General features: G+C 42.2%; 1 protein-coding gene across 1 annotated transcript in view; it reads left to right on the forward strand.

Annotated features, from left to right (window-relative positions):
- Positions 1 to 13,950: 13,950 nt before the first annotated feature.
- LOC120061009 (E3 ubiquitin-protein ligase HUWE1-like) overlaps positions 13,951 to 24,321 on the forward strand; it is a 77,419-nt gene continuing 67,048 nt past the window's right edge. The window contains exons 1-15 of the mRNA XM_039010487.1: positions 13,951 to 14,031; positions 16,710 to 16,759; positions 16,991 to 17,060; positions 17,293 to 17,391; positions 17,878 to 18,084; positions 18,498 to 18,650; positions 18,962 to 19,024; positions 19,180 to 19,257; positions 19,392 to 19,439; positions 19,697 to 19,865; positions 20,180 to 20,280; positions 20,692 to 20,842; positions 21,086 to 21,213; positions 22,008 to 22,148; positions 23,215 to 23,335. Coding sequence (XP_038866415.1) covers positions 17,016 to 17,060; positions 17,293 to 17,391; positions 17,878 to 18,084; positions 18,498 to 18,650; positions 18,962 to 19,024; positions 19,180 to 19,257; positions 19,392 to 19,439; positions 19,697 to 19,865; positions 20,180 to 20,280; positions 20,692 to 20,842; positions 21,086 to 21,213; positions 22,008 to 22,148; positions 23,215 to 23,335 — 1,504 coding nt within the window. The 5' untranslated portion in view covers positions 13,951 to 14,031; positions 16,710 to 16,759; positions 16,991 to 17,015. The remainder of the gene's footprint in view (positions 14,032 to 16,709; positions 16,760 to 16,990; positions 17,061 to 17,292; positions 17,392 to 17,877; positions 18,085 to 18,497; positions 18,651 to 18,961; positions 19,025 to 19,179; positions 19,258 to 19,391; positions 19,440 to 19,696; positions 19,866 to 20,179; positions 20,281 to 20,691; positions 20,843 to 21,085; positions 21,214 to 22,007; positions 22,149 to 23,214; positions 23,336 to 24,321) is intronic.

The raw sequence follows: 24,321 nt of genomic DNA on the forward strand, positions 1-24,321 counted from the left end.
GTCTAAAGAAGGCTAGTTTTCTTGCTTCTTTAATCAGAACAACAGTTTTCAGCTGTGCTAACTAACATAATTGCAAAAGGGTTTTCTAATGATCAATTTGCCTTTTAAAATGATAAACTTGGATTAGCTGATAATGGGCCTCTGTAGATATTCCATTAAAAATCAGCCGTTTCCAGCTACAATAGTCATTTACAACATTAACAATGTCTACACTGTATTTTGGATAAATTTGAAGTTATTTTAATGGGGGAAAAAATGTGCTTTTCTTTCAAAAACAAGGACATTTCTAAGTGACCCCAAACTTTTGAACGGTAGTGTATATATTGAGGAGCATGTAAGCATTTAGTTGGTCATGCACCGCTCAGATCAATTGAACATGTATGGATCAATTTAATTGCTATATGATCTATCTAATCATTTAACCCATTAAACTTACATGCAAGAAGCATGTATTCATCAAATTGACAATGAAAAATGTCTGAAATTTGTAGTTGATGATTTATAGTAAAACAATTCTTTGATTTTATTATGAAACTCATGATATGACCCGTTCTTCACTTGACATGGGTCTCTATGTGGGTGTGCTTGAAGTCAAAAGAGGTGAAGGTTTTAAATGGGTAAATAAAATATACATTTCTTTCCAGACAATTCAGCCAAATGGGATTTTTAGAAATGATTTAATCAGTTTGAGATTAACTCATGTTGTTTTGGATGACTTACTTTTAGATAGCTTTTTATATGTATTATGTGCTAGTAGGCTTGCCTCCCATCCACCCCTTTACAGTTGTGTTCACATCTATGTCCTCACCTCACTTTCGACTCTAGTTTACTTTTTTATTTCCACAAACTTAGGTTATTACTTCTATTCACCACCCAGGTGTTTACTTTTCCCTTGTAGATAGCAACCAAACCTTTTAGAAAGGGGATCTCTTCACCAGAATTTATGTAGATATTTTAAAAGAAATGCTCGGTGTGCTAATGACCCCAAGAAAGATTTAACTTGTGTTTTTTATTGTATTCATTTACCTTAGCCTGGGTACCAGTCTGTGTGCCATCATGTCACTCCTTGTCGTGGCAGGTCACATACTGGTACCCAAGCTACATTTAACTCACTTCTGGATGAAGTTCTGTGTTTTTAGATGTGTATATTTTGGAATTTATATAGCCACCCAGTCAAAACAGTACTGTCATGATATGAAGAATCTGGTTCCTAATCATTTTCAAATCCACCATGGTTTGTATTCAAGTCTTTAGTAGTATAGACTTGAGCCAGCAGTTGTAGGTTGTGTCCAAATGGCGCCCTATTCTGTAGTGCACTACTTTTGAACATGGCCCAATTATGTTCTGGTTAAAAGTAGCATACTATTTTGGAAATGTGGTGCTGTTTGGGACGCAGATGTAGAATGACGTGTTTTATTTAAGGAATGTGCTACACATATAGACACAGTTGTAGTGTGCTGTAAGGAAGTCGGGAAGCGAGAGATTTGATAATGATTCTGATATGTACATCGTAATTTTGTTTTTATATAGTTCAAAGGAGAAGTCTTTTTGTTGTTATTGCTTAACATACCTTGTATAAAATACATGTAATTTGGAAAAATGTTTGAAATATTCAAAGTTTTATTTGTATGCAGTAATAATTATGTAATTTTTAGTTGGTCATGTATTGTTATAATGGAATAATGAAGTTCCTGATTTATCATTTAGTATTAATAATATTTCGTCTTGTGTCAGTGTATATGTTAGACGTAAAAAGCATTGGCCTGGAGGAGATAGAATATACTTTTGTTATTCATTTTGTTGCAGGTTTTGTGTTTCTTCTCTCGTTCGATATCAAGGTTGATTCTGTGGGTGAGGCGCGCCCTAATTGGAGTCATCTTTGTTGGTCAGGGTGTGTGGCACCTGTTGCCTCGTTAATTAGTCGTTAGTTTCACCTGTGCTGGCACAGGTAATATTTAAGAGCTGCAGAGCCAATGCTCTAGTTGGCAGGAGAGATGTTTAAGTGTTTGACCGACGTTTGTCGTCCTCTTTTTAAGTTAAGCCTTTTATCTTGTGTTCTCCCCTTTGGTTAGCGCCGCTTACTTTTAACTCTGTATTATAAGGTGGTGTGGGTTTTTATTTAGCCTTTTCTGGGGTGAATTTATTGTGTACTCACGGTGGGTGTCTTTCAGAACCCTGTTTCTTGTTGCTAGTTAACTTTAAATTGACACCCCCCATGAGTGTCTGAGAACCTCTCCTAAAACCCCACCTGTTTCGCTTTGGTGCTTTTCCGTCTGGGTAATTTAATAGTTCCCTTTTTGTGAGCGACGACATGAGTTTGTCTTAGTGGGAACGTAACAAAAGGGGGGGCTCGTCCGGGATCTTGTCCCAGGTTTTTTGTAGTCGCTGAAATCATTCCAAAGCAGTGGAAAGTTGCATGAACACTCACAGGGTAAAACATATTTGACTGAATTGGGAACATTTGTGGGGAACCCAACTTGGGAGATACTGGATAAATGTACAAAGGCGAATCTGCTCATTGCAAAACATTGACATCAAAGTGGCACCTGCCGATTCTAAAGCAGTAGTCAGAATTAATCGATACTGCTTTGGTGGAGGAGAAAATCCTCCTGGAAAGGAAACATGGTGAAAAGGGTCCTACAGGTGGTAGTGTACACCCTGTAGATGTGAAACTGCGAGAGGTAGAACGAAAGGCAAAATTGGAGCAACAGCAATTAGTTTGAGCAGGACATTCAGTAAAAAAAAATATGGAGTAAGAAGAACCTGCAGCCAGACAAGAACAGGAATGTGAGCATGCCATTCGAGTTAAAGAAGTTGAGTTAGCAGCACGCCAAAGAGGGATAGATCTTGGAAGTACTCTGAATCAAGTCGGGCCATCCTGCACCCTAAACAGAGTTTGAGCTCGTTCGGAAGTGCCGGCTTCCGAAGCGCCGGATGTATATTTTACTCAGTTTAAGAGGATTGCAACGTCACTAAAATGGCCGTGAAATTCAGATTATGAATTTGTTAAAGCTGCTATCCTTCGAGTTGTTCCCAGAGGCATACAGACAACAGTTCCGTAAATTATGAAAGACAGAATTACAAATAGCAATCCAGAGAAGTTACCTCCTACTACGAGGTTTTGCTTTTTCCCCAGACAAGGATCAGCAGAAAACTGCTGCTTCATATCAACCCGTTTGTCATTACTGCCGAGTGAAAGGACATATTCTGTGTCCTAAATTGAAACATAAATATAAAAGAGAAAAATACGTTTCTTCTTGTGGGAGCAGTCCTTCCAGTTATCAGAAAAGTACCCTGGGGTTCTCAGCGTGTGCTATTATACTTGCTATGTCCAAGAATATTGCAGAGAGCAAGTGTAGTGTTGGAGGATAACAGCAATCCCACCAAGTTCGATCTATGAGAGATTTGTGTGGTCCTGATTTCGGTGAACGTCTTGCGTTGACCGCTCCTTTGAAAACCCCAAATGTGAGTGAGTTTGTAGGACCGCTGAAATAAGAGGGTCCCAACAGTTGACACTTCAAAGTCTAGGAAGCAGCTGATTGCTGAACAGAGAAAAGATGCTTCCCTCATTATTTTTGCTGAGATACATCCAGAGGAGTTTGATGAAGTTTGTGTGGGTTACATTGACAGAGATAGTGTTCTGCTGAGGAAGTGGCGTTCCCCACTTCTGGGCAAGACGATTGGCCCAGTGTATCTCAATGTGTCGTTCTAGTTACGCTTCGACAAGAGAGCGTCTTGGGGTTAACAAGACGTATGACCATAACTTCTGGTCTGGAACAGAATATTGTGGTTTACTGTAAATCCTGTCACGTTTGCCAGGTGATGGGTAAACCGAACAGTGCCAGTTCACCTTGGTTTATTGGTTCTTTGCCCAAAACCAAGAGTGGTAACCAATTTCTCTTAACCATGTGTGCTGAAGAAAATCCCAAGGAAAGTTACTACGGACATTGCAGGAGTTTCCCTTTGAAATCAGACATGTCCATGCTAAGGACAACTTGTTTTCTGATTTGTCTTTAAAAGGTGCGCAGTCCGTTTTAGTTTTGTGTTCTGGTGCACGTTTAAAAATATATTTTAATGAAGGGCTGTTTTGTTAATGATTTATGATTGTTGCAGTGTTGAGAGGTAGTTAACTCTGTTTATATTGGAGAAAGTGATGCATTTAAATTGTGAAATTAGAGCTTTCTGTTGGTTGTGAGCAAACTTTTCCAACAAGTACATGGAATATACTTGTTGACTAAAGCGGGAAGGTGTTACAGGCTTTTTTTTTTAGGTTGGTTCTGTATGGGTGTGGCGCACGCTTATTGGAATCATCCTTGTTGGTCAGGATGTGTTGCACCTGTAAATCAGTTGTTAGTTTCATCTGTGCTGGCAGAGCCAACGCTCCAGTTGGCAGGAGAGATGTTAAAATTGCTAGACTGTCTTCCTCTTTAAGTTTGTGAATTCAAAGCCTTTTATCTTTGGTTAACTCCATATTATAAAGTGGTGTGGGTTTTTCTTTTGGTTTCCCTTTTATGGGGCGAATTCAGTGGGCACTCATGGTGGGTGTCTTTTAGGACCCAGTTTCGTGTTGCTAGTCAACTTTCAGTGGACAGCCCATGAGTGTCTTTGAAAACCCCTCTTAAAACCCCACTTGTTTCGCATTAGTGCTTGTGCGTGGCTCATTTGTTAGTTCCTTTTTGTGAGCGATGACGTCATGAGTGTTCTTAGGTGGAATGTAACAATTTCATGTGTGCTCAGCAGTTGTTCACCAGTACCAAAAAGGCCCCATACATACTCAGGTTGTACAACTGATGTACAAACGCATTTGATGATACAACTGATAATTTTGTGATACAACTGTTTGTCTTTACACAACCATTGTTTTATTTATTTCACCTTTATTTTGACAAGAATTTAATGCTGAGACCAAGGTCTCTTTTCCAGGTGAGCCCTGTTTAGCACAATACATATCAATATACACATTCTGTAGTAATAAGATCCTCTAACAGCTAGCCTTCTGAAATGCCCTAGAGGCAGCAATTCCTCCAATTTTAAACGTGCATTGGAGATCATTCCACACTTAAGGTGCAAAAAAACAAAAAGCAGATCTAGCTAACTCAGTGGAGATCAAAGGGAGACCGGGTCTGGTATCTTGTACGTTAACAATAAAGTAAGGTACGGCCAAAGTTTATACAGGAGGGCTTTATAAAAAGAGTGCAATGCCTCGATCTACAAGGCATTTAAGAGTGTCAGCCTACTTTCAGATACAGAATGCAGTGATGTGTACTCAACCCATTGCCCGTATTAAAGCGTAGTGCGCTATGATAAACTGTGTCCAATGGCTTCAATACAATCTAAAGCCTTCGATAGGTCATTAAACAGGGCAGCACAGTGCTTCCTCCTATCCATAGCCTTTACCACATCATTTAACGCCAAGGTTGCAGCAGAGTGTGGTGTCTCCACATCGCTTCCGTAATAATAATTATTGTGCAGAAAAACATTCCACAACTTGTGTCAAATGTGTTCTACATCAGTTGTACAATTTGAGTATGTACGGGGCCAAATAGTGCAACTATTTAATTTAGTGGGCCAGTACTGTTACATTGTTCGTGTTATTACTATTTTCTCTGTGGTAGACCTCTTACACCAGATCCGGGTTCAAATACTATTTTAAATAATTTAGCTGTGCTTGCCTGTTGCAATGGAACCAATAGAAAAAGTCTAAATAGTGCAAACCCTACCCACCAAACTTGGGACTCCAGGCAGGCTAAAGCAAATGCTCAAAGTATTTGAAAGATTACAAATAGTATTTGAACTCATCGGATTTACTACACCATTACAGCTTCATAACTGAACAGATTGTGAAATGCGCATCATTGTTGACACTATCGCAACACTGGGGTCGTGTTCCCCTGCTCAGACTTTGCATGCATCAGCCAATGTTGCGTGCACGTCATCGACTGCCGTCAGGCACCAGATTGCTGTAACATGTGGTTAGCTGATACAACACCTGGATAGGTATTTTATGTATGATCTGGCATGCATCAGCAGGGGTAACACAACCTGTATGTTCTCAAGATGGTTCTGACTGCTATTATCGTAATGATATAACAAGGAACATTTTGCATTGTATTAAAATCCTTAAGAGTCTATTGATGCACCTATGCGTCAATCTAAGTAACAACTTCCCAAATCCCAATTAAAATCCATCAGTTTAAGCTAGAGATATGTCAGCCTGCCGCATCTGCGGTGGAAGGTGGCCGAGCTACAGAGGTGTTTGTCAGACCATGAGACATCCTGAAAACGATTCTTCTCACAAAAATTTTAGTGTTACAAACTAATATGACCCCCACAGGTGTCACGGGATTCGTGTGAAGGCAACCCATACAAACGAATGGAAGTATGGAGGTAGTTGTGTGCCAACAAAAATAAGGGGTTAAATGTGTCCCAAAAAAACAAATGATCCATGTTTTCACCATCTTAAAACAATTACATATGTTAGCTTAGACCCCACCCCCATCTATTTTGGATGTACAGTGCGTTCGGAAAGTATTCAGACCCCTTGACTTTTTCCACATTTTGTTACGTTACAGCCTTATTCTAAAATTGATAATTTTTTCCCCCTCATCAATCTACACGCAATACCCTATAATGACAATGCAAAAACTGTTTTTATAGAATTTTTTTCAAATGTATAAACAAAAATAAAGACATTTACATGAGTATTCAGACCCTTAACTCAGTACTTTGTTGAAGCACCTTTGGCAGCGATTACAGCCTCGAGTCTTCTTGGGGATGACGCTACAAGCTTCACACAGCTGTATTTGGGGAGTTTCTCCCATTTTTCTCTGCAGATCCCCTCAAGATCTGTCAGGATGGGGAGCATCGCTGCACAGCTATTTTCAGGTCTCCAGAGATGAACGATCGGGTTCAAGTCCGGGCTCTAGCTGGGCCATTCCAGGATATTCAGAGGTTTGTCCCATTCCAGTGTTGTCTTGGCTGTGTGCTTAGGGTCGTTGTCCTGTTGGAAGGTGAACCCTGGTCCCAGTTTGAGTTCCTGAGAACTCTGGGACAGGTTTTCATCAAGGATCTCTCTACTTTGCTCCATTCATCTTTCCCTCAATCCTGACTAGTCTCCCAGTCCCTGCCGCTGAAAAACATTCCCACAGCATGATGCTGCCACCACCATGCTTCACCGTAGGGGTGGTGCCAGGTTTCCTCCAGACGTGATGCTTGGCATTCAGGCCAAAGAGTTCAATCTTGGTTTCAACAGACCAGAGAATCTTGTTTATCATGGTCTGAGAGTCTTTAGATGCCTTTTGGCAAACTCCAAGCAGGCTGTCATGTGCCTTTTACGGAGGAGTGGCTTTTGGCTTGCAACTCTACCATAAAGGCCTGATTGGTGGAGTGCTGCAGAGATGGTTGTCCTTCTAGAAGGTTCTCCCATCTCCACAGAGTAACTCTGGAGCTCTGTCAGAGTGACCATCGAGTTCTTGGTCACCTCCCTGACCAAGGCCCTTCTCCCCCGATTGCTCAGTTTGGCCGGGCGGCCAGCTCTAGGAAGAGTCTTGGTTGTTTCAAACTTCTTCCATTTACCAATGATGGAGGCCACTATGTTCTTGGGGACCTTCAATGCTGCAGAAATGTTTTGGAACCCTTCCCCAGATCTGTGCCTCGACACAATCCTGTCTCTGAGCTCTACGGACAATTCCTTCAACCTCATGGCTTGGTTTTTGCTCTGTCGACTGTGTGGCCTTATATAGAAAGGTGTGTGCCTTTCCAAATCATGTCCAATCTATTGTATTTACCACAGGTGGACTCCAAGTTGTCATATCAAATTTTATTTGTCACATGCAACGAATACAACCCCTTACAAGCCCTTAACCAACAATGCAGTTCAAGAAATACAGTTAAGAAAATGTTTACTAAATAAACTAAAGTAAAAAATTATAAAAACAAGAATTACATAACAATAATGAGGCTATATACAGGGGATACCGGTATCGAGTCAATATGCGGGGGTACAGGTTATTTGAGGTAATTCATACATGTCGGTAGGGGTAAAGTGACTATGCATAGATAATAAACAGCAAGTATCAGCAGTGTAAAACAAAGGGGGGGGTCAATGTAAATAGAATGGGTGGCCATTTTGATCAATTGATTAATTGTTCAGCAGTCTTAGGGGGGTAGAAGCTTTTAAGGAGCCTTTTAGACCTAGACTTGGTTCTCCGGTACCGCTTGCTGTGCGGTAGCAGAGAGAACAGTATGACTTGGGTGACTGGAGTCTATCTTAATTTTTTTGTGTGTTTTTCACCCCTTCTCCCCAATTTCGTGGTATCCAATTGGTAGTAGTTAGTCTTGTCTCATCGCTGCAACTCCCGTACGGACTTGGGAGAGGCGAAGGTCGAGAGCCATGCGTCCTCTGAAACACAACCCAACCAAGCTGCACTGCTTCTTGACAATGCCCATACAACCCGGAAGCCAGCCGCACCAATGTGTCGGAGGAAACACCGTACACCTGGCGACCGTGTCAGCGTCCACTGCGCCCGGCCCGCCACAGGAGTCGCTAGTGCGCGATGGGACAAGGATATCCCTGCCGGCCAAACCCTCCCTAACCCGGACGACGCTGGGCCAATTGTGTGCCGCCTCATGGGCCTCCCGATCGTGGCCAGCTGCGACAGAGCCTGAACTCGAACCCAGAATCTCTAGTGGCACAGCTAGCACTGCTATGCAGTGACTTAGACCACTGCGCCACTCGGGAGGCCTGATTGGAGTCTTTAACAATTTTTTTTGGCCTATCCTCTGACACCGCCTGGTATATAGGTCCCGGATGGCAGGAAGCTTGGCCCCAGTGATGTACTGGGCAGTACACACTACCCTCTGTAGCGCCTTATGGTCAGATTCCGAGCAGTTGCCATACCAGGTGGTGATGCAACCGGTCAGGATGCTCTCGATGGTGCAGCTGTAGAACTTTGAGGATCTGGGGACCATATGCCAAATATTTTCAGTCTGAGGGGAGAAAGGTGTTGTCGTGCCCTCTTCATGACTCTCTTGGTGTTTGGAGCATGATAGTTCTTTGGTGATGTGGACAGCTCTTGACTCGATCCACTGCAGCCCCGTCAATGTTAATGGGGGCCTGTTCGGCCCTCCTTTTCCAAATCCCAGGGTACTTAGTTTAGTGATGAGCTTTGAGGGCACTATGGTGTTGAACGCTGAGCTGTAGTCAATGAACAGCATTCTCACATAGATGTTCATTTTGTCCGGTTGGGAAAGGGCAGTGCGGAGTGCGATTTGAGATTGCGTTGGGTTATCTGTGAGTCGGTATGCAAATTGGAGTGGGTCTAGGGCTCAGGCATGATGGTCTTGATGTAAGCCATAACCAGCCTTTCAAGGCACTTCAGGTTACCGACGTGAGTGATACGGGGTGGTAATCATTTAGGCAGGTTACCTAAGGTGGTCTGTTTGAAACATGTAGATATTACAGACTCAGTCAGGGAGTGTTAGAAAATGTTAGTGAAGACACTTGCCAGTTAGTCCGTGTATGCTCTGAGTACACTACCCTTGTAATCGGTCTGGGCCCCGCGGCTTTGTGAATATTGACCTGTTTAAAGGTCTTGCTCACATCGGCTATGGAGAGCGTGATCACACAGTTGTCCGGAACAGCTGGTGCTCTCATGAATACTTCAGTGTTGTTTGCCTCGAAGGGAGCATAAAAGGCATTTAGCTCATCTGGTAGGCTCGTGTCACTGGGCAGCTCGCGGTTGGGTTTCCCTTTGTAGTCAGTAATAGTTTGCAAGCCCTGCACATCCGATGAGCGTTAGAGCCGGTGTAGGAGGATGTGTGTGGAGTAAAGGTGGTTTAGTTGTTTTTTTCCCCTCTGATTGCACATGCTGGTAGAAATGAGTTCAAACGGATTTAAGTTTCTCTGCCTTAAAGTCCCGGCCACTAGGAGCTCCGCTTCTGGATGAGCATTTTCTTGTTTGCTTATGGCCTTATACAGCATGTTGAATGCGGACTTAGTGCCAGTATCGGTTTGTGGTGGGAAATAGATGGCTTCTTGGTAGATAGTGTGGTCTACAGCTTATCATGAAGTATTCTACCTCAGGCGAGCAATACCTTGAGACTTCTTTAATATTAGACATCGTGCACCAGCAGTTATTGACAAATAGACACACACCCTCGCCCCTCGTCTTACCAGACGTAGCTGCTCTGTTCTGCCAATGCACGGAAAACCCAGCCAGCTCTATATTATGTGTCGTCATTCAGCAACGACTCGGTGAAACATAAGATATTACAGTTTTTAATGTCCCGTTGGTAGGATAGTCTATTGTAGATCGTCCAGTTTATTATCCAATGATTGCACGTTGGCCAATAGTACAGAGGGTAGTGGTGGTTTACCTACCTGCCAACGAATTCTGTCTTCATGCTAATGACGGGGATTTGGGCCTGGACTCGAAAGCAGTGTGTCCTTCATCAGACTCATTAAAGAAAAAATCTTTGTCCAGTTTGAGGTGAGTAATCGCTGTTCAGAAGCTCTTTTCTGTCATAAGAGACGGTAACAGCAACATTATGTACAAAATAAATTTACAAACAAAATAGCACAGTTGGTTAGGAGCCCATAAAAATGGCAGCCATCCCCTCCGGCGCCATTATATCGGTGTTGTAAAAACATCTCAAGGATGATCAATGGAAACAGGATGCACCTGAGCTCAATTTTGAGTCTCATGGCAAAGGGTCTGAATACTTATGTAAATAAGGTATTTCTGTTTATTTCTAATACATTGCAAAATTTTCTAAACCTGTTTTTGCTTTGTCATTATGAGGTATTGTGTGTAGATTGAGAAACATTTAATCAATGTTAGAATAATGCTGTAACGTAACAATGTGGAAAAAGGGAAGGGGTCAATTCTTTCCGAATGCACGGTACATTTGTTTCCTTTCTTCTCTAACAGTTTTTCCAAGGACTTTCAGAGGATAGGCCTGTACCATCTTTCAATCTTTGTCATTAGATGATAATAAATTTTTTGATATAACTATAAGTATATCTCTTACTAGTCATTGCTATTTACTCAATGTTTACATTGCAATGTTTTATAGTGTGGGTCACACAATGTCTCTCAGGGTTTTATTTTGTATCTATTGTGCTCATTATTATTGTGATATTTACACAAGCAGTAGAAAAATATCACAATCTCAATCACATTTGAAGCCTGAGTTAAATAGCATTTGTATTCCATGGACTGAATTGAATGTCAGGTGTTTATTCTTTGCCTTGAATGAATTTTCATATTAAGCTGAATTAAAGAATAACCTCAGTCTTGTATGTTTCAATATGATTGTCTGACTCATGTCATAATTATTGAGAAACTGTTTCTAAAGACAGGTCTCAAGCTAGCAAACGGAGGGCGGCTGGGCTCATATTCACAAAGCTTGTTTATTTAGGTCCCCCTGTCTATATAATCTTATTCATTATCTAAAATGCAAAACTGATCCTATATCAGCGCTCCCAAGGTACACTTCCCTGCCATTGTGCCCTTGAGCAAGGCACTTAATCTCTAAACTGCTCTGCATCCAGAGGTGCTGCTTGTGACTGCCTCAACGTGTGTGAGTCAAGATGGGCAATAAAGTAACTGTTCAAGTATGTATTCTATTCCAAAGAGGTATTCAAGATTATTCAATAGTTTGATATACTACATCAGCTATGACCATCAGAGTAATCTCCCACATACAGTATTATGTGGAATGCACTGAACATCGATAGATCATTTTGTAGTGTTTGTATTGAAAGAAGGAAGAGCCAAGAAAATGAGGTTTTTCTATCACTGCTTGCTTGATCCCATTCAATGTTTGCCTACTGAAATGTCCATCAAAAAAAATCCAATATTTTCCAGCAGCTTCATTTGACGGGCACGGGGAGTGACTCGCCAGAAGGCTAACATAGGAAGCGCCGTTATCGCGAGATTCAAACTCAACCCAGCTCGCTGGACGCTAGTGCAAGATGGAGAAATGAAATTTCCACGCATCTCGGTAAGCATCTCTATGCACTTCTGCGTTAACATTGAGCAAAAGCATGATGAATTGTTTAAATTGGGAGTTTAGTGATAGTGTTGATGTGTGTTTGATAGTGCTAAGCAGGGGTCTGAATTGCGCGTCGTTTTAGGATAAAGTACGGACATTCTGCTGTGTGAACCGCCATTTTTAATTTAACCACGGACTGAAAGAGCATTGTGGTGCGCTGTGCACGCGCGAAACACATACCGGCACACACACACACACACACACACAACACACCCTGCAGCTTGCGTTCTGTGAAAAGCTAGCTACATGTTATCTGAATTTTCTGCTGTATGGGGTAAAGGCATTTGCAAGAGGCAGATTCCCTTTGCTTTGAAAATTACATTGAGTTAGTCGAGATTGCGGATGAAAGTTTACCAAGAAACCCACACCCATGTGAAAAGAGACCAGCTGCTAGTTCTGGACATGACTTGCCGGTACTTTGATTGGCAGGTCCTTTGACTGTGCGCGAGAGGTCGTTTGTTTCATGAGCCGAACAGCGAGCCCACGCGAATTTATTACGAGGAGTTAATTGATTTAGGCCAAATCAGCTCATTGGATTAGAAGTAAAATTATGTATTGTTGACATTGTGGGACTATTCAGTATCATTTGAATTGTCCATGTTTTATTAATATGCCCCCCCAAAAATCTCATGAGACTAGATTTATATTAATCCAATTTCACAATCTGCCCAATATTCCATTTGATACCTATGACCGTTCTCTCATACCATTCATCCTCACTGAATCAATAGGCCTACCATTCAATCTTAGTTGTTTTTTGTTCATCTATAGGTTTGGAATGTCCCCCCAGGACCCCAGCTGTCCAATCCTCCATTTTAGATGTGCTTGTTTTTATGCTTTCAGATTGTTTTAGGAGACCACACAAAACTATGCTGAGGAGGAGGAAATGGAGCTAGTGAACCGAAGCAGTTTCTGGTATTTACAAACTAGTAGTAGTATTGTGAACTACTACCATTTACAATTATTATTAAACTCTGACAATTGTTATAATTGTATTATTAGGATATTTATTTAACACTAAGAATTAGTGTCACTTGAGAGCATTCATATTCTTACATGTTTCATTTGACTATGGATTGTAACTAAAAGCCTTTTGGTTTTGGTCTCAGAAAGACATTGAAAAGCAATTTTGTCTATGTGGAACACTGTTCTAGAGACCAACATTTGTCTTCTGGAATCCTCCTGTCAAATAATGTGGTTATCCTTTTTGCTGCAGGGTTTCTGAGATGGGTTCTAATTATGTAATTGCATAGGTAAATAGAAGAGGAAAACAATTGTTAATTGTATTAATCTAATACATGTTACTAAATTGTAGATGTATACATACAAATGGTATTTCCTGTCAAAATGCCAAAAGGATGTTTGCTCACCTGCTGATGTTTTGTAGCTTCAGTTTATTCAGAAACTAACACTACCCTATTACCAGTAGTTATAGGGTGGATGTATGATGGGATGAATGAATGGTGACTTGTTGTGTAAAAATTTTGGGGGAGGATCTAGATAAAGATAATAATTTGACATATTTTGGTTGTTGAGATCTTCCAGTTGCTGATAGGAGCTAGATAAAAGGTGCATGACAGTAACTTACTCTGGAAAATCTAAATGGATCTGTTAGAAAAAATAATAATCTCCACCCCATGATATATTTCTATACTGAGTTACACACAGGTTTCGAATCCTGAATGTTTCTGCAGTGACAATACAATTTAATAAAAATACAGCAGACTTTTACACAGAAATATTAACATATTTCAGCGGGAGGGAGAAATGAACGCCCCTCTTCTATCACAGGTAGCTACGTAAATTTGCCCAACGAAAACTCAAATACACCACGAACTCGCTCTGTCACGTTAGGCCCGTATGGGGGAATGATTCAGCGAGATATACGTTTCGGCTAGCTAACCAAGAGGCTAGCCAGCGCGTGTGCGGTAAAGTGCGAGCAGCTTTTTATACGCCTCACGCATATTGGAGGAGGTATGGTGGACTATAATGCTCGCATTAATCTATGAATAAAACAGATTAATTCGCGGCTGGTCGGGTCTGACTGTTGCCAGCTAGCGTGTTGTGTTTACGGAATGTGTACATTTGTGAATTGGTAAGGATGCAGGGGAGGAGAGTAAGGGCTTCTGGTGAGGCCTGCAGCTGGGCACTAGATTTGACAACAGCGTGTTCAACCATTTGAGGAATGGGGAAAATACTCGCGGTAGTGGTGGTTGAATCTCTTGTCTTTACCAGGCTAGCCAACGTATAGCTTGTTAGTTTGCAAGTTTACCACGCACTTCGTAAGATACGTCTATTGTTGTTTTATATAGCCTCTAATCATTGACTATTGTTTTGACGTCATAAAAAGCAATATTGATTGAACTAGCTAGCTAACATTAGCCAGTTATCCCTGTCGGACAGCTAGCTGGCTAACATTAGGTACTTGGGCCAAGTGGCTAACTAGCTGCTAGCGAACCTCCCAACCGGACATTTTGGTTTACCGCGAATTTACTTGTTTTCTTTCGATGAGGTATGAAATACATATGTATGACTAAAGTTTAGCTAAGTACCTAACTTGTCAGCGAAATTGTGTGTTCTTCTCATTAGCCGCTTTAGCTAGGGAACTCCCGGTTTTTTAGCTAGTCAACAAACGTCAGCTAACTAAATTGCTAACGTTAGTATACACCAGGTAGTTAACGTTATGTTATTTCCTTACCGCAGTAACGTTAGCTAGCTAACAGTTGCCTCACTAGCATTCGGTTGATTCTGTTTTACTTTGTGTATGTTTATTTGCTAACGTTTTAGCTTGGAATAGCAATCATGTTTGTCTGATGTTAGGCTAGAATCTAGATTGCTATCTTATTTTGTTACGTTTAGTCTGACCCTTGGTGGACATGCATTAGCTACCATTTCAATGCAAACATTTTCATGCTTTTGAAACACTTTCCCTGACAGGTTCAGTACATTAAACTGGAACATATTTTTGACTCGTTCTGTGTTGGAATCTTTCAGCTATGTAGTTATATTGTAATGTATATTAATATAGCTAATACACTCTTGTTCATTAAAAGAATGTATCAGCATTATCAGTAAAGTTGTCAAATGTTTAGAACCAGCTGAATAAGGCCCCTGAAATCCAGTCAATTGCAGACAGCCATAGTCTTAATGATTGTCTGGGGTTTGTTGTATTCTAACACCCTAAACGGTTCGGTTCACTATCGTTTTCACACAGTCATCTTTAAAATAACCAATCTTAGTCCTCAAGGTGAACTCTTGAGGTAAAAAAATACTAAATTATTTGTATTCACACAGCCCTAGTCTTTGAATGGGTCTCAACTCTTTTGCCAGTACACTTCACCTATTTTATGGTCCAAGTTCTTTGCATTCACATTGCTAAGTTTCGAAAGGAACCAAAATCTTTTTCCAACATAAACTCAACCCAGAGTGCATTTTTTAGAAAGTGCAGGACAACCCATTCCATCAGAACGTGTTATCGGACAGCTAGATGTACCTACTTACGTTTTGGAAGCTAATAGATTGCATTTAGTTAAAGAATGAGACATAATTGTAATCAGAAGATAATATTAACATGTAAAATAATAAATGGCAGAGTAACTTCAGATTAAATAATGCTGTAATTGAAAATTGTACACCCAATTTAGGCTACAGCCCCTTTTTAAGAGCTAGTATTGATTTTGTACCTTATGATTCTCACCAAATATTTTGTCTTTTCACACTATTCAAACCCCACAATGGAATAAACGGCTTATGAAGCTCTTAGCCTATAGATCACATATTTAAATTAAATCTGAACTAAGAACTCTACACATTTAGTAATTTTTGTGCATCCATGACAATAGCTAATCAATATCCCAAAAATTTTTTTTTTTGTGAACATGCACCTCATCTTCTCTCTCTTGTGGCACAAATATGAGGATATGGCAAGGGAAATAGTGTTACAGTAGTCTAGTATTTGGTCTGGGAACAATGACAAGCGAACCTGGGGAGCTTTGTCTTCACATTGCCCTAGAAAGGGAACCGGACCCTGGACTTCAAGCGAACTGAATTATGACCACCTCTCGAGATGGTCTAGGTTCGCTCCTGGTCCTCTTTTGAGGGTTCGGTGTTCCTTTTGGAGTGTTCACACTGCACAAAAAATTTAAGCGAACCTTACTGAGTTAACAGAAATTTCTCTAAGGGACCAACACCCTTAGAGAGAGTGTGAAAATGACTCCTGTTTGTTATGTTGCTCAGTGAAGTATTGGTGGACATGTACCATTTTCCTCAATATTGTGTTGATTGGATCTGCCTGGGTAACTGTCACCTCACCTTTTTGGCCTATACATTTTACCCCACACATTTAGCTTTCTTTGTCAAAGCTGTATTCGGACTGTTACCTAATTGGGTATAGGCTACCCGATTGGAGTCTGCTCCACTGAGCAAATTGATTTTGTCTAGCTAGGCCCTCTGTCTCTATTCTTTTTTGAATTGTGTTGGACGAGAGACCCTTTTATATCGGAGGAATGATTTCTTATTGTCTAACCATAATTAACACATTTTGACAAGTGTTTGAAACTATTCTCACTATTCCCTCCCAGACAAAGGAGAGAATTGTTTTGAGTCCATGATGCCATGTTTACATAATGGTAATGACTATTTTCTCATTTCAGGTATTGTGAATGAAACATGATGTTAAGTGGGTATTGCCAAATTACTTACTGTAAGTGTGACTTTTACATTTCTCTTGAACACACAATGCATATATTTGATTATATTTCACAAGTTCCGTTTCAGTCTAAAATCCAGCATGCAAACTGTCCCTGCTCATTCTGTTACTGTACTTGATGTAGCCTAACTGTGTGACATGCAGTAGCAAGCAGCAGATTCCATACATACACATTCATTGTTTCCTTAAAGGCTGCATGCTAATCTATCCTACTGTTCCCAACAGGAGCATCAGCTAGAAACTAGCGACAATGAAGGTCGACAGAAGCAAGTTAAAGAAAACCCCAACAGAAGCTGTGAGTATGTGTAATAATGTTGGCTCTGACTGTCTGTAGTTCCTTTTTGACCCCGCACTGTACATGTCCTGAACAGCCTTCTCGCTTTCTTTTTCGCTCTCTCCCCCACCACCCTCCAATCTTCCCTCCCCTATCCCCCCTCCCTATACCACTCTCTAATCCCCCCCCCCCCTCTCTCTCGCGCACTCTCTCTCTCTACCACCCTCCAACCTTCTCTCTCCCTTTCTCACAGCCTGCGGACTGCAGGACGCTCATAGAGAAGCTCAAGGGATGCAGCGACGAGCAACTACTGCTGGAGCTGCAGCACATCAAGACCTGGAATATTGGCAAGGTGAGCAGGAGGGAGAGACACTTAGTAAATTATTTAATGTCCTCTGGGTGACGTTCATTATCTTTGTATTAGATCACGTTATCATAGAGGCAGTACCTTATCTGATCAGGTAAATGTAAATGTTTTTTTATCCACGAGCAGGCTTAATCTGGTCTGGGAAACCTTCCATCTCTGTATTTAACCGACATTACCCAGATTTTGGGGTCACCAGGGACATATCCATCCTTATTCACCTCGGCTGTGCTCAGCAGGGCACAATATTGTGTGATTTTCCGATGTGAATATATGATGTAGAACAACATTTTCTCTAATGTAAAATAAGGAATCATGTCTGCTATATTCATAACAATTCTATCAGCAGCGTTCCACAACATTTGTCTGCTGAACGTGGCCTTGGTGTTTAACGCTCAATCAGCAGAACGTGGCCTCTATCTAAAGTGACCCCCAGAGTCCTTACCGGCCTCTCTCGTCTTCCCACCCCTTCAGTGTGAGCTTTACCACTGGGTTGACCTGCTGGACCGTTTCGATGGGATCCTGTGTGATGCGGGCCAGACGGTGGAGAACATGTCGTGGTTGCTGGTCTGTGACCGGCCGGACAACGGGCAGCTCAAAGCCTTACTGCTGGCCGTGCTCAACTTCACAGCCCTGCTCATTGAGTATAGCTTCTCCAGGCACCTCTACAGCTCCATAGAGGTAGTACCACCTCTACCTCCCTTGACTACGCACTTTTTCCCCTCCCATTGTATGGGTAAAGTAGGCCTCCCTGCCTAGCTCTGTTGGGATTCCCCTGCCTAAGAGTTTGACTGTTATTGGTTTAGAGATTGACATGTTTTTTTGCTAGAGGGTCTACTCAAGATGTTGCTTTGGGTGCCTTTGGAAAATGATCTAGGAGACTCATTGCAATAACATATCCTAAGTAAATAAAGGTTAAGTGGATAAATTCTCCTCTCTGGGTGATGCACCTGTCACAAACCACGATGGAATGAGCCAATCAGTCTCACTTTATTAACCCTCTGTCGTCGTCGTCCCCCCCCCCCCGCTCGCTCTCTCTCCCCCTTTTGCTCTTTCTCGCTCTCTTTCGCTCTTGATCTCACTCTCCCTCTCAGCACTTGACCACCCTGTTAGCATCGTGTGACATGCAGGTTGTTCTGTCTGTGCTGAACCTCCTCTACGTGTTCAGTAAACGCTCCAACTACATCACCAGACTGGGCTCTGACAAGAGGACCCCTCTGCTGGCACGCCTACAACATCTGGCTGAGGTACGGGTGTCAGAATTAAACAAACATGTTTATTAGGATCTCTTTTAGCCCAACGGGCTGATGGTACTCTATGGGTGTCGTAGGTAGACCATTGTCAATGTGTTAAGGCTTTTTAAATTGGATTGGAGTGACTTAGCCTTTTCTCGTTCGCGTTCAGTTTTACTGTTGTAAGCCATAGCCTATGTTGTATTTAAAAACCAACTACTAACAATATGGAAGGTAGTGTCCCCAATGTATGTGCCCTGCCTTGATATTTAAACTATAAAGTTGTTTGAGTTGCTGTTCTGATGTCTGTGATGTTCCCTGTGTAGAGCTGGGGAGGAAAGGAGAATGGCTTCGGCCTGGCAGAGTGCTGCAGGGACCTGGCTATGACGGTGAGCGTCACACTTTGTCATTGTCACAATCTATAAAAGCTTGCCGTCTCCACACAATTGGCTAATTTGCTTTGTAGTGATTACATTTTTCTTTGACTTGTGATCCCTACCCCCAACCTCACCCCTCTCCTCTCTCTTGGCGTCACTCTGAGCAGAAGTACCCTCCCAGTGCCACCACACTGCACTTTGAGTTCTATGCTGAACCTGGCCCCGAGGTCAAAGTGGAGAGGAAGGTAAAGACGGACACCTTTCCTTACCAGAAAACAAATATTAGTGTGCAACTAATGTATGTCCCTGGTCTTGTTAGGCTATGTCTTGTTATGAGTGGATTGATTGACCATTTGTGAACTTTCTCTCCCCACAACAGACCAGTAGTAACACACTACACTACATTCACATTGAACAGCTCGACAAGGTAAGGGACAAATGTTGTCTATTTTCTCAGTGCATATAATGAATTTAACCAAAGATTGCGAGGACTAGTCTATTGTACCCTTTTAATTGTTTTGGGACTAAGTCCACCAGGAATGTGTTTCTTCCTGATCATGAATTCCTTTTCTGACATTTATCGTACATTCATATAATTGAAACTGACATATTACCCCAGCCAAAATTCAGATTTCTGATTTTCTATCTTGTCCTGCTCACCCAACCTCCCTGTGGTGTTTCCAGATCTCTGAGAGTCCCAGTGAGATCATGGAGTCTCTGACGGTGATGTACAACATCCCTAAAGACAAGCAGACCCTGCTGTTCACGCACATCAGACTGGCCCACGGCTTCTCCAACCACAAGAAGAGACTACAAGCTGTACAAGCCAGGCTCCACGCCATCTCTATCCTGGGTAAGCGTGTTTATTTCACCCAGATCACGTACAATGTACCAGATAGGAGCTACATGGCCAATTCTCATCTGCAGTCCCGATATTGAGTTACCGGCTCAATATAATTCAACAGTTTCCACCACCTTGTTCAGTGCCAAATCGGCCCGTCAGTACTCGTGTCTCAGTGTTCCCGATGTTTGCTGGTGTCTGTGTTGGTCTGTGTTGTAGCTGCGGATCAATGAAGCCAATGCTTTTCATCAGGCATTTCATGTCAATGATTCTTTTGAAATACCTTCGCTAACTTAATTGTGTTATGGCGGTGTCTGTTTCCCCAGTGTACTCCAATGCACTCCAGGAGTCTGCCAACAGTATTCTCTACAACGGCTTGATAGAGGAGCTGGTGGACGTGCTACAGATTACAGACAAACAGCTCGTGGTAAGCTGTACCTTTTTGTCTCTCTCGCTCTCCTTCTCCCTCTCCCCTCGTGTCCGCTCTACTACTGTCACAATACCATAGTAGGTGTGAAATTGGAGCCCGATATTGTGACTGCGATCACGTGGCGTGTGTACGATGTTACCCTGAATGGTTGATGTTGTTGATTAAGTATTTATGTGATTTATACAAGATTGTGATGTTGACAATTAACAATATGATGTTCATATGTGTAGTACATTTTTGGCCAATGATTTTTTAATTAAATTATAATACGATCACTATTGTCTCGGCGTTGTATACGTCCCTGAAGAGTTTCCCCAGTCATAAAACAGAGTAAATGTGATTTGAGTGGGAACCCTGAATGGTATATGTAGTAGTCTTTTTCATGAGTCCTCCTGTCTCTCTCAACAGGACATAAAGGCAGCGTCTTTACGCACCTTAACGTCCATTGTGCACCTTGAGAGGACACCCAAGCTGTCCAACATCATCGACTGCACCGGCACAGCCTCCTACCACGGCTTCCTGCCTGTACTGGTGCGCAACTGCATACAGGCCATGATCGGTGAGTCACAGACATACTGTGGAATGTCTATTTTAATTTTTTCTAGACCGTTCTGAATAGAGATGCCCATACAGTTCTAGAGGAGATGTAGAATTAAGGTCATAGGTAGGGTGGGATTCTATCCTTATCTAGCCAATTTAGGCGACGTGTGTTTGGGAGTTTCACCCTGCTCCTGCTCTTGGCTTCAGTGTTCAGATGGAAGCTAGTCCCCTCTGTAACCTGTTGTTGTGGTTGTCTCCTCAGACCCTCTGATGGAGCCGTACCCGCACCAGTTTGCCACGGCGCTGTTCTCCTTCCTCTACCACCTGGCTAGTTACGATGCTGGGGGGGAGGCCCTGGTCTCCTGTGGGATGATGGAAGCCCTGCTCAAGGTAAAAATATCTATTTGTCACATACGCCGAATACAACAGGTGTAGTAGACCTTACAGTGAAATGCTTACTTACAAGCCCTTAACCAATAATGCAGTTTTAAGAAAAATGCCCCCCCAAAAAAGTAAGAAATAAAAGTAACAAATTATTAAATAGCAGCAGTAAAATAACAATAGCGAGGCTATGTACAGGGGGTACTGGTACAGAGTCAATGTGCTGGGGCACCGGTTAGTCGAGGTAATATGCACATGTAGGTAGAGTTATTAAAGTGATATGTTTAGATGATGCATAGATAATAACAGTAGCAGTAGCGTAAAAGAGGGGGTGCAATGCAAATAGTCTGGCGTTTACTCACCAAGCAAACTATAGATATCATTCTGCTGAGCTGGCCTGGTTTCACCAAGTATGTTTGATGGGCACACATTCTGTGCAGGTGTCTGACATTTTGAAGATCTGTTGATCGGCACAGAATCTATATCTTGGCCAGGTCGCAATTGTAAATGAGAACTTGTTCTCAACTTGCCTACCTGGTTAAATAAAGGTGAAATAAAAATATGTCCGGTCCAGCATTCTGAATGGCTCGCTCTGCAAAAAGGCTGAGCAGCCCTACATTTTTCCGTCCTGCTTATGTGCCCATAGGTACCCCAATTAAGATCACATTTAGCATGCCTTTTAGTGCAGAAGTAGAGGAGCTGAATTGTTTTCTAAGACCAGAATAGGCTTAATCTGGGTCTGGGAATCTGCCCTGTACTTTTTGTATGCACACAGTCTTATCTACTGCCTACGTCTTCCTTAGGTGATCAAGTTCCTGGGGGACGAGCAGGACCAGATCACGTTTGTGACGCGTGCGGTCCGAGTGGTGGACCTCATCACCAATCTGGACATGGCAGCCTTCCAGTCACACACTGGCCTTACCATCTTCATCAGCAGGCTGGAGGTAGGGTAACACATACTAGGGATGGGCATTTGAAATAATTTCACTATTGAAATAATATCCTGAAATATTTTTGGATTTTCAGATGGTTGAAATACATGTATAAAAATAAATATATATTTATTTTTTTATTTAAACTTGGGGACTGGATTGGTGCGTGACTTTAGAGGTGCTGCTCTGCTTGCTTGCAGCAGTGCAGGGATGGGCAGGGACCGGTGTGTTTGACACAGGAGTGAGGGTAGCCATACAGACTCGCGCTAGTTTGACAAACGTGTAGATGCCGTAGGTTATCTATCATCCCATCTGGTAGAGCCGGTCTTGACTGCATCAAATCGATGTAAAGAAGCTAGCTGAGATAGCCAGTTATTTTGCTGTGCTTCTTGTCCTTGTCTACAACAACGCCGTTCAGATTAAACAGCCTACCTGATGGTTGCTTGTTGTAGCCTACTCCTTCTCATTTAGCTGACTTAATTCTGTAATTTTAAATTCCATTTTGCCTTGGTTAGAGCTCTTCCACGTTGCTTGCTACACGTAGAGCAACCATCTGCAGTCACTTTGATTGGCTGACAATAACAAAGGCATGAACCTGTGTTGGGATACAGTATGTCATTTTATGGGGCGCATTGCGTCGACTATACCCATCCCAAACACACACACTGGCCATAACATCTTTATCAGCATGGGACGTAGGGACATGTATACAGGGCAGGGCACGCTCCTATGCATATCTGTTGCCCCCAGCAAAAAACACTTATATTATTTCCAATTGACATGTTGCCAGAGGGCTTGGAAGGTGCATCTGGGGCCTTTTTGCCACACCTGGGGAATAATAAATATGTTATATAAATAACCTGGGAAAGACTGAGTGGGTGACGCACCTCGCTACCGGGGTCCGTGATGCAGCACTGGGGTGGGTGGGCGGGTCTGGCTACTCAGCTCAAAGTCACTGCTGAAAACAAACGTGTGCCAAACTCCTGTACTCATTCACTCCCTTGCACTCTCTCCCCCTCTTTCTCCTTCCCTCTCACCCTCTTTCTCGCCCTCATTCTCTCTCTCTCTCTCTCTGCAGCATGAGGTGGACCTGTCTAGGAAAGAATGTCCTTTTGTCATCAAGCCAAAGATCCAGAGACCCAACTCCACCGTAGAATCTGAGGACATGGACACGGACATGGACGGCCAGTCAGAAAGCAGTAAGCTCTTTTTTTTCCTATTGTTGTCAAACTGTTCCATATTTTTGGGTGTAGGCCTACATTTGTTCAGATCATAATAAGGGATCAACATGGCTATGAAACCCTGTGAAAGTAACTGCCCCTTCCGCTTTACATCAAGGTCCTGTCCCCTAATCTTTTGATTGGGCTTGACGATTATATAATAACATTCGTGAAAACGCGGCCATATAAGATGTATATAAAATGGCATGTTTTAACTCAGAATGTTTCACCTTGACTACACTGAACAAAAATATAAAAGCAACATGTAAAGTGTTGGTCCCATGTTTCGTGAGCCGAAATAAAAGATCCCAGAAATGTTTCATACTTTCAAAAAGCTTAATTCTCTCATTGTGCACAAATTTGTTTACATCCCCAGTTAGGGAACATTTATCCTTTGCCAAGATAATCCATCCACCTGACAGGTGTGGCATATTAAGAAGCTGATTAAACAGCATGATCATTACACTGGTGCACCTTGTGCTGGGGACAATAAAAGGCCACTCTAAAATGTGCAGTTTTGTCACAATATAGTGCATTCAGGAAGTATTCAGACCCCTTGACTTTTTCTACATTTTGTTACTTACAGCCTTATTCTAAAATTGATGAAATAGTTTTTTCCCCCTCATCATTCTACACACAATACCCCATAATGACCAAGCAAAAACAGGTTTTTAGAAATTTTAGCAAAAGAAATACCTGACATCACATTAAGTATTCAGACTTTTTACTCAGTACTTTATTGAAGCACCTTTGGCAGTGATTACAGCCTCAAGTCTTCTTGGGTATGATGCTACAAGGTTGGCACACCTCTTTGGGGAGTTTCCCCCATTCCTATCTGCAGATCCTCTCAAGCTCTGTCAGGTTGTATGGGGAGCGTTGCTGCACAGCTATTTTCAAGTCTCTCCAGAGATGTTCGATTGGTTTCAAGTCCGGGCTCTGGCTGGGGCCACTCAAGGACATTCAGA

The sequence above is a fragment of the Salvelinus namaycush genome, chromosome 16, assembly GCF_016432855.1.
Source record: "Salvelinus namaycush isolate Seneca chromosome 16, SaNama_1.0, whole genome shotgun sequence".
NCBI lineage: Eukaryota > Metazoa > Chordata > Actinopteri > Salmoniformes > Salmonidae > Salvelinus > Salvelinus namaycush.